Genomic DNA, 11,445 nt, shown 5'->3' with positions numbered 1-11,445 from the left:
GTATTTGTCTCACAGATTTTGACGAATGTTATATTCCAAGTCTTACACGAACACAGAGTTGTTTTGTATTCTATTCAAAGGATTTGTGTCTGTTTCTGCACCTGTATGTGTTGTGGCTATGGACTTTAGATACTGCTGAATATTCACTTGCAGAATCATGATCAAAATGCAAAAATTGTTAAATTCACATAATATCTGTGTTTTTATTTTTGTTTTTCTGAACTTTTCATACTAGTGACTATTCTCTATCCCACTCTTTAATCTTACTTTCACCGTTCCGAGGAGTATAAAAACAATACCTCGGTACATGGAGACTCTCATTTAGTGGGATTTGGGGAGGGATAGATGTATGCAATCTTACCTTTGCAATTAAAGAGACTGTTCCTAGATTTGAACTCATGACTTCTTTTCAAGAGTACGAGCATGAAAATTTAACATTATTAAATTATATATATATATGATTGGACATAAGGTGATGGACCTCACATATCTAAACTAGGAATCATCCAAGCTTTTTATTGAACTATAAGATTTTTATCTCATAAAATTCTGAAAAGCATTAAATATGAGAATCAAGCTTAATATTTTATCTTGTCTTTCCTTCAATTCATAAAGAAATTCAATTTTATATAACATATAGACGAAGACTCTTTTGTATGCATCTCATTCTTAAAAATGATATTGAGATCGGCCCGTTTTGTGATGTTTTTATTATTTTTATTCTGTCCTTAGTCGGGTATTCTAGCTTTTTAGATGAAGGAATAATTTCATTTTGAGTTTTATTATCATTCTTCTGATAACTATTACTTTTAAGAATCGAACCTGGATCATCGACCTCGATTCACTTCTAGAAATAATTTCATTTTCGACCTCGATTTGTCCACTAATTCTTTCTGCTATTTTTTTATTCAAATTATATCTTTAGATCCGTTCTTTTATTGACAACTCATATTCTTTACATTAAGAGTGTATATTTTGGAATGAGAATTCTTACTTAAAGATATTAATTGAGCTTCAAAAATGTCTTGAATGCAAAAAGGGTCTTGAAGACATACGTGTCTTAAACACAGACAAACTTTATATCAATATTTTGCTACTTTGAGTATGCTATAATATTAGTCTGATTATATGGATACTTAAACGCCCATGCAATTCAATATAATCTTACTTAATCAACTTGCCATCATCAAGACTTAGAGGTTTTACACTTGGAATGTGCTTCAGACACTTAGAGTTCTTAACAAGCCCTTTCTTTGGAACGGTTTGAGCCATGTCTTCAGCAGACATGCTCTCCAGCAACTCAAAGATGCCTTGATCCTTTATCACCTATAGAGGTGGATGAAGGGAATGACTGAGGGCTTCTCCCTATCAAGCATAGATTCTTGAAACTTAGTAAAGAAAATGTGCGAGAGGTTCATCTTGGTCTCCATCAACAAGTTACATAAACAGAACTTGTGCAAGTTACATATGTTGTCCTTAGAGCCAACTTTGTTTAGAAATGACGTGTTCAGAATTACATGAAATACCCTAACCTCGTCTTTCATTTTTGTTGCCTTCTAAGATAGCTTCCGAGCAACATCTTGTTTCAGCAATAGTATGACTACCATTTCCAGTCCCCCTCGGTCAGTCTCCCACTCACTTGACAGAACCATCCTTTCATCATTGAGAAGTCAATGTGATATTCCATGGAAATGTTCATCTTAGTAACTTCGTATGTGCTTGAGCTGGCCATTTCATATAAAAATAAGGGTAAAGATTTTGCTTTTGAGAGTTTGAGAAAGTTTCAGAACATGAAGGGTTTCAAGTACAACTTAAGATGAAGAGATTTAAAAACTACATAGGCTAGTTTCTCCAAGGTGGACAATTTAATTTCGAAACAATTGAACCGAGATTGAGAGACTTTTGATGGGATTGGTGACACCATCTCAGTAAAGTGAGATGTAAACTTAATATTTAATTAACCCAAGCATTGCTAACCACAAGGAAGTAAAACCACATAGATGTAAACATGTAAGCATGAATTTGGACGAGTCCATATGACACATACAATTAATTCATTAAACGAGACCAATAAGATAAATAAAATTTACCATGAACTGGATGAGTCTACAACAAGTCATACAAGATTACAATAGCACTCGTCCAGTCCACTTAAAGTCACAATTGCATGATGTGAACAATATTCAATTATGGAGGAGACTAGTTCTGGACGACTAAGTGAGTAGTCCATTATTACACAAAAATCATTTTCAAAAAATTTATGAATGAAAATGAATTGATCCTCATATAGAGGTTTTTTTATAAATTCTCCTACATATCAGTGTTAGCAAATTAAATATCGATTATGTATTTCTACACTTAATCTTTAGTGGAATGATACCTAATTTCTATATGATTAGTCTTAGAATGTATAATTGAATTCTTTGAGATTAATAGCAACATTTTTATCAAACATTAAGGGAATTTGGCATATAGGGATGTTATAATACTCTAGTTGGTGCTTGATCCATAGAAATTGAGAACAACCACTAGTAGCAGACAATATTCAACTTTTGTTGGAGATAATGCAACAATGCTTTGCCTTTTTCTAGATCATGAGCCATGATTATCTCCAATGATGTGACATCCTTCTCTATTGCTTTTTCTTTCAACTTTATCTCCATCTTAGTTAACACTTCAGAATCCAAAAAAAATTTACTCAACATTTTTCTTGAAGCATAGACCAAGATTAGTGCTATCTTGAAAATATCTATAAATTATTTTAAAAGATGATAAGTGTGCCACTCTTGGATAAGCTTGAAATCGAGCACAAAAAAAATGTTGAACATGATATTAGGTCTGGGCATGGTCAAATATAAGAGAGATCTTATCACACTTTTATATACTTTCTGCTCTACCACTTTATCTTTGTCATCTTTGTTCATAATAGATGTAATATGCATTGGTTGTTCACCCGTTTAGAATCATCCATATTAAAATTTTGCAAAAGTTCTATATTGTATTTTATCTGATGGGTGTACACCTCATTTAGTTTTCGATACTTAACGACTTCCGTCCAATTTCCTTAGTAGGCTTTCTCTACAAAATTCTTGCAAATGTCTTGGTTGGGAGGCTCAAATTTGTGTTGCATGTTTTGATATCAATGACCCAGTCTGCTTTTCTAAGTGACAAAAATATTCTAGATGGCCCAACATTGTTAAGTGAGGTGATTCACTCGGCTAGGAAATCGAAAGTTGTTTCTCTTATTTTCAAAGTGTATTTTGAAAAGAGGTACAACTCTGTTGGATGGGAATTTATTAACTATATGCTTAGAAGATTGGGTTTCTCAGAAATTTGGAGAAAAATGATTTCTACTTGCTTATCCTCTACATCGATGTCAATCCTAATCAATAGGAGCCCAAGAACTCAATTTTCAGTGTCTAGAGGCATCCATCATGGGGTTCCTATGGCTTCATACTTATTCTTAATGGTGGCAGAAAGCTTTGTATGCTTGGTTCAGAATGCTATTCATAAAGGGTTGTTCAAGGGGTTCAAAATTGGTTGTGATCTAGTTGAAGTGTCAAATCTGCAGTTTGCGGATGACACTGTAATTGTGTGTAAAATGTCATCTCCCAACTTGTGGACTGTCAAAAATTCTCAATTGTTTTGAACTAGCTTCATGTTTGAAGGTTAATTTCCGTAAGTCCTATTTTATGAGAATTTTAGTCCCAAACAACTTCCTATTAGCACCAACAAGCTTCTTTTTCTGCAAGATAGGAACTATTCCATTCACTTACTTGGGGATTTTGTTTGCAGCAAACTCGAGAAGTATGCTACTCAAAACGGTGTGATTGATTCACTTTGGAAAATATTAGCAGGGTGGAAGTGCAGACACATTCCATTTGGTGGGAGATTGGTGTTTTTAAATTCAATTATTACGAGCATTCCAATTTATATGTTATCTTTGGTACGAGGCTCCCAAAAAGGTGATTAAGAAAATAGAAAGCCTTCAAAGAATGTTTCTGTGAGGAAACAAAAGATGTGGAAGAAGTATTGTGTGGGTGTCTTGGAGGATGTATGCAAACCGAAAATGTGGGTGGTTTGGGTAAAAAATTATATATGTTCAATGACTCACTGATGAATAAATGGAAGTGGAGGAGGTTAATGGAAATTGGATCTTTCTAGGTTTCGGTGCTTAATTCCAAGTATGGTTCGGATGTAGTGGTTAGTAGTGCTACAATCTCTTCTTCAATCTTGTGGAGGGACTTACGGAAAGGTGCTTCAGTGCAAGACCATGAAGGGATTCTTTTTCAAGATTGTATTTGGAAGGAAGTTGGAGATGGTAGGACAACTCAAGAGATTTTGGATCTCTTGTGCCCATTCAAAAGTTTGTTGTTTTATTTGGAAAGTCCTTAGAGGTAGACTAGCAACCAAGGATGTCTTGGTTAAGAGGAATGTTAACTTAGGTAAGCATGATTTAAGTTGCTTTCTATTTAAACTATTGTGATCCTCTGGAACATCTTTTTTCTCATGTCATTTTGCTCTGGAAGTGTGGCATGGCTTCTTTGTTTGGCTCATAATTCCTCTTCAAGTTCAAATGAGCAGTGTTGATTCCTTAAAACTTCAAGATTCGTGCTGCAACAACTCTTAACAAAAAAGTCTTTGGAGAATGTTATGGTTCTCGGTGATTTGATGTATATAGCTTATGCATAATGAAGCAATTTTTGAAGGAAAGAGTTTCAACTACAATTTGATCATAGATTTGATTCAACTGAGATCTTGGCCTTGTTATTATGCTAAACTAGGCCAAAGAGCTTTTTCTTTCCCTTCTTGGTGTAAAGATCCTAAATAGTATATTAAAGATGTTTGTAAAATAAACCTTAGTTGACTCTCTTGTTTTAGGTTAGCACCTCTTATACTACTTTAATACAAGTTATTTCACCTATCAAAAAACTTACAACTAAAGTTTTCTAAGAGTCCTCAACTCAGACCATAAAAGAAGGAAGGAAGGTTTTGAAATAAGAGGCATTGTTAGATGTAATTTAGTTCATTATCATATTATTTTTTCAAAAGGATAATGTATCTCCGTGTGAGGACAGAAATTATCTCCCCACATCCACTTATTAATTGACACTTGTAATATTTTACATTTTATTTTTTATTTTATTTTAAAAATAAGTAAAAATAGCTATGTGTTATTACCCAACTAGTGTAAGGAGAGAAGTTATCTCCTCACACGAGGAGATACATTATCCTCTTTTTTCAATGTATCATATATATTAGAAAATAATGTATCTCCTCGTATCAGGAGATAATTTATCTCCTCGTATCAGGAGATAATTTATCCCCTCTAGCCAGTAAAATGTGACATGTGTGCTATTTTGTTTATTTTAAAAAATATTTTTATAGAAAATGATGAAAGATGACACATGTCATGATTTCACTGACAGGAGGAGTTAACTTATCTCCTTATACCAGGAGATACTTCATTCCCGGTTAGAAAATAACAAAATATTATATGGAAATGGATATCTCCTGGTATAAAGAGATAAGTTATTTCCTCCTCTTTTTGTTAGATATGTTACATTTTTACTGGCTAGAAGAGATAAGTTATATCCTGATATGATGAGATACATTATTCTGATATTATATATACCTAAATAAAAGCTATTAGAAGTAGAATATATTTCGAAAAGAATGGTGTTAAAAATGTTTTTAAAAACAGAGATACATTAATTAATAAAATTTTATTTGATATTAAGAACTTCCAAATCACACTTAAAAACTAATTCTTTTAATTAGTAATAAATTTTAATTAAGCTAAATTGTAATAACTAAATGATTAATAAAAAGAAAACTTCAATATGGAAGATTCAAACAGATATATAATTCAGTACATTTATTTATATATAATGTTCTAGGATGTATATTAAAGATATCAACTACGTAAGTTTGTTTTTGTATAAAAAAAAATCATCAAATTGTATAAAAAAAACTACGTAAGTTTATACAAGAAAACTAGAAACATGCATTAAAGAAACAAATTTTCCATATAACTAAGTATTTTTAACCTTTAAATACATTAGGTAGATATGATAAAACCTCACGTATATATAATAATAAATTAGAACTATATTTTAGTACTATTTTCTCTGGATAGAAAATGATTGATTCTCGCGGAAAGTCAAATTTTAACATCCTGGGAATGCTGTGCTAGAATCCAAACAAAATAATCAAGTAGGCATTAGGAATTTAAGCATTCGACATAAACATCTTTTTGTTTCTAAGTTTTTCAAAATAACATATTTTTCTATAAAATTTATCCATACAAAGGCGATGTGAATAATTACTAGGGTAATAAAAATATTAACCATTATTATTTTAGATGCATTATAAAAATAAAAAGTTTTCCTTTTAAAAATATACATATAGATAAATTATTTCATATAACCATGTTCAAAGTTGTATGCTTTTGAATTGGACCCCAGTAACACCTTTTCCTCCATTGACTATATAAGTTCTAAACAGTGGATATGATTGTAACAGGTGCCCTTCAAAAAATTATTTTAAAAATAAAAAATTACAAATCTTGAAATTCATTATAGTTTCACATTCTAATATTAGCCTCCAGACTATTGGTTTAATGAAATGGATTCTTCGATTCTCGAGTATTGAGAACGAGAGAGGAGTTACTTTTTATAAAATATTTAATTTAGAAAAAAACAAAAATCTGAACCATTGAAATATTATTTTTTGCATAATCTTAAGTATGCACTGCCCTCTCGAGTAGAGGAGTCAGACTCAACGCCTCACTGGATTATAGGGTTCTCATACAAGTCCAGCACAAGTCTCTGATGACTGCCAATCACATACAAAACACCCACATCCATATGCATTTCTGCACTAACTCACACACACACTGAAAATTACACAGTCACAACCTGGAGAAGCATAAGATAACCTATTAAATCATATCATGACAAGTAAAGCCCCAAAGATAGTGCAAATTGAAACCCGATACATAGAGACTGACGCTATAAACTTCAAAGACGTGGTCCAGAGCCTCACTGGGAAGAACTCCTCCACGGTATGGGTTGAAAATGGTGGATTTGTGGCTAAAAAAGAAGGAACTCATGAACATGAAAGTGTTAGTTCTAAGAGAAAGGAAGGTGCTACCTTTGATGGTAAAAACAATAGTGTTACATCTTCCATGGTACTATTGAAGAACATGCATTCCTTCAAAGACTTTGATGGGTTGTTGTCTGATTTGCCTTCTTTGGAGCAGCTGCTCTGGTTGTAGGTGGAGCTAAATTATTTTTTTTCTTAATTTGCATTTGCTTTGTAACATTGTCCTCTTTTGTTTTTTTTAAGAAATAGATTTGTTAAATGTAAAAAATTTCTCTTTATTTATTTATTTACCGTATCACTTGTCCTTTTAATGAATTTTATATTTCATATCGCTTTGCTGATATAAAACGTACACATTAAATGAGAATATAGAAATACAATAACAATAACAAATTATTTTAATTTCTTGTCAAGGTCCAATTATGTACACCATCCATTCAGAAAAATATTTGATTGTCCACATAACTATTTTGAAAGTTATACGATATTAAATTAATGCGGTGAAAATTTGGTTATACTGGCCAGTTCAACCAGAAAATTGGTGAATTGAACCTTATACTGATATAGTAGAATAATTATACTGTTCATGGAGAAAATTGGTAAGCCAATCCTCATGTTGATTTCTATCGCAATTATACAACTCACAAAAGTATTTGTTGCAAAGCTCCTTGCTCCAACCAATGTAAAGGGGATACAAAGTTTTATAGGAAATACTAGATTCTATCATTACTTCATCAAAGATTTCTCAAAGATAGCAAAACCCCTAAGCAATAAAGATTCAATTTTTCTATTTGATAATTACTCTTTATTTGCATTTGAAAAATTGTTCGGTTTCTGCTCTTATTATTGTTGCACTGACTGCAACTTACCTTTTGAATTAATGAGTGATGCTAGTGACTATTCAGTCACTGCAGTTATGGGGCAAAGGAATGAAAAGGTGTTCCATGTGATAAGCTATGCTAACAATGTTTTAAACAAAGCAGAAATTAATTATGCTACTATTGAGAAAGAATTGCATGCTATAATATTTGCATTGGAAAAATTTAGAAGCTATTTGATTGGTGTCAAAGTTATAAATTTTACTAATCATGTGGTAATCAAATATCTTCTAAAGAATCCTGACTCCAACCCAAAGCTAAGTGGTTGGATTTTATTATTGCAGGAATTTGATTTAGAAATTTAGGACAAAAGTGGAAAAGATAATGTAGTGGTTGATCATTTATTCATATTGGTAAATGAAGATGTTACTCTAGAAGAAAAAATAAATGAAGAGTTTTCTGATGAACAACTATTTATCCTTCAACAAAGACCTTAGTTTGTTGACCTTACCAATTACAAAGCCCCGCGAATCATTCCTGAATATTACGTTCGTTAGCAAAAGAAGAAATTTTTGAAATAGGCCAAGAATTATATTTGGGTGAACCATACCTCTTCCAAGAAGGAACGAATAGCATACTCTACATATGCGTTCATGAGTCTGAAGCCCAAAAAATATTGTGGCACTACCACAATTCAGATTATGGAGGGCACTTCAATGATGAAAAAACTGTTGCTAAAGTTCTTCAAGTTGGCTTCTATTAGTCTACCATCTTTAAAGGTGCCTTGTCCGATGTGAAAAAATATAATGCGTGCCAAAGACAAGGATGGATCAACAAAAGGAATGAAATGATCCTACAAAACATTCTAGAAGTTGAACTATTTGATTGTTGGAGTATGGATTTCATGAGACCCTTTCCATCTTTTTTCACTAATGAATATATTTTGGTGATTGTGGACTACGTTTCTAGGTGGGTAGAACATTATATTTAACTACTTTGGAGCACCAAAAATAATCATCAGTGATGGAGGATCCCAATTTGTGAACTCTCAGATGAAAAAGGTGTTGGAACATTATGGAGTTAGGCACAACATTACGTCACCTTATCACCCACAAAGCAATGGACAAGCAGAGATCTCCAATAGGGAAATAAAGAAATTTTGGAGAAGACTGTGTCATCTTCTAGAAAAGACTGGCCATAGAAGTTGGATGATGTTCTTTGGGCATACAAAACAACATTTAAATCTCCATTAGACTTGATTCCTTTTCAACTTATTTATGGAAAAGCTTGCCATTTTGCATTTGAATTAGAGCATAAACCTATTGGGATTTGAAAATTTTAAACTTTGATATAAAGGTTACAGGTGAAAAAGAAAGACCCAATTACATCAATTGGAGGAGCTACGCCTCCAAGCTTATGAGTCCAACAGGTTATACAAGGAAAAGACGAAGAAGTACCATGACATCAAGATAAAAAGAAAAGAATTCGTCTAGGTCAAAAGGTATTTCTATTCAATTCTAGATTGAAATTATTTGCAGGTAATCTCAAGACGAAATGGTTAGGTCCATTTGTGGTCAAAGCTATCAATGAATATGGAAAAGTAGAGCTGGAAAACCCCAAGTCTAACAAAACTTGGATTGTGAATGGATAGAGTTTGAAACCTTACTTAGGTGATGATTTGGGCACATCAGCATAAGGCATACAAAGAGCAACCTCTAAGAACTTATACAAACATCAAGCTATTGATGTTAAATGAGAGCTTACTAGGAGACAACTCAATGTAAGGTTAGTTATTTTATTTTCATAAGAATTTTTAGTTTACATTCTTTCAAGATGCTACAGATAAATCATCCCAAAATACTTCATTTATTTTATGACTTGAGGACAAGTCACACACATCTAAGTTGGGAGTAGTTTAACATCTCAGTTTGGTTTAGTTAAGTTGGTTTGTTTTTAATTTGTTTGGTTTTTTTATTTGTTTAGTATGTTTACTTGTTTAGTTTGTTTAAGTTTACTTACTTTAGTTTAGTTTGCATAACTTTGTTTATTTTTATTTTAGACTTTTATTTAAAAAGTGAATGTAATGTTTGAACACCAACAAAAATTTTGTAACTAAACAATTTGGCAAAAAATTTTAAAAACACGATCATTCTTTGTGATGCATGTAAACAATAACAATGAGATGCATCCTGAAAATTTTATGAATAAAATCCTAATGCCATAATTTGAACAAATGCATCACTTTTGAAAAATTATTTATCATGAACTTTTGAAATGTTTGAAAATCAAGAAGTGAAACCTGGAGACAAATGATCTTTGAGTGGTTCATTATTGGGTATGCACAATTGATTTTGTTTTAGTCTCTCATTACTTTAATTGTAGAAGATTGATAGGAAGTGATTAAGGCATGTTCTTTCATTAGAATTGAGCCACTTGACCAAAATTGTCTACCTTATTTATAAATATCCTTTAATAGCCCCTTTTGAACCTTAAAAAGAAATATATATTTTTTCAAATCAACCCTTAAACCGAAACATGAAAAAACAAATATTTTTCCATACTTTTAAAGTAAAAGAAAGCATTTAAGAAAACAATTTGGGGGAAAGTATAGACATGTAACATATAATGAAAAATTGAAAACATCTCAATCTCTTTACAAAAGAAAAAAAGTAAAGAAAAGAAAACTCCAACAAAGGGGAGTAAAAAGATATTGAGAATAGCAAAAGAAGTTACACAAAAAAGTCAAACTAAATAAAGTTTGAGGAAGGGGAGAAAAAGAAAAAGGTTGAAAAGAGAAGTATGCTTAAAAGAAATACCATTTCTCTCTTTAACTTTAAAGTATATTTGAAAATCTAGAAAACTATTTTTCTTTTTAAGTCCTGCCTCATTACAACCAAAACAAAGACCTTAATGGTCCTGGAATGGAAGTGCAAATTAGGTAAGTGATGAGACAAACAAGAAATTTAAATTCATGCCATCCAATAAAATGAAATTGAGTGAAACACTTACCCTAAAAATGGGTTCATTCATACCATCTTTGTAAGTATTAGATGGCAACTAAGAGAGGGGTGAATTAGTTGTTGGGAGAAATGACCGACTTTTCTGCTTAAGATATCAAATTGTCTGTGCATCGGATTATTGATGCAGAAATCAACCAAGTAAAGCAATAATAAAATCACAAGAAAAGAGTAGAAGAAGATTACACAAATAAGTTTTATATTGGTTTGCCTTCTTGTCCAACGATTGTTACATCTAGTACTCTTGCCACACAAGAGATTTTCCCACTAGATAATTTGAGATACAATTATAAAGTAATGAAGCAAATGGTCCTCTAGGTTTAAATTTCCATCAAGTAAAATATTTCGGGTTCTCACAGAATCATTGATAGACCTTTGCATACACATTTCAATTTCCCTTTGTGAATATCTACATATAGAGTAGTAGATATCCATCTTATTATAACCTTCTAAGTCACATTGAATGTCTGACTCAATTATCGTCTCTATGTATGGCATATTAC

General features: G+C 31.9%; 1 protein-coding gene across 1 annotated transcript; it reads left to right on the top strand.

Annotated features, from left to right (window-relative positions):
• LOC109352510 (VQ motif-containing protein 10-like) lies at window positions 6,956–7,279 on the top strand. The gene has a single exon (XM_019594563.1). It carries the CDS (start codon window positions 6,956–6,958, stop codon window positions 7,277–7,279), a length of 324 nt encoding a protein of 107 aa, XP_019450108.1.

This window comes from Lupinus angustifolius, chromosome LG01 (genome assembly GCF_001865875.1).
Source record: "Lupinus angustifolius cultivar Tanjil chromosome LG01, LupAngTanjil_v1.0, whole genome shotgun sequence".
Lineage (NCBI taxonomy): Eukaryota > Viridiplantae > Streptophyta > Magnoliopsida > Fabales > Fabaceae > Lupinus > Lupinus angustifolius.
Note: the sequence above shows the minus strand (reverse complement) of the source record. Positions and strands in the feature narration are given on the sequence as shown.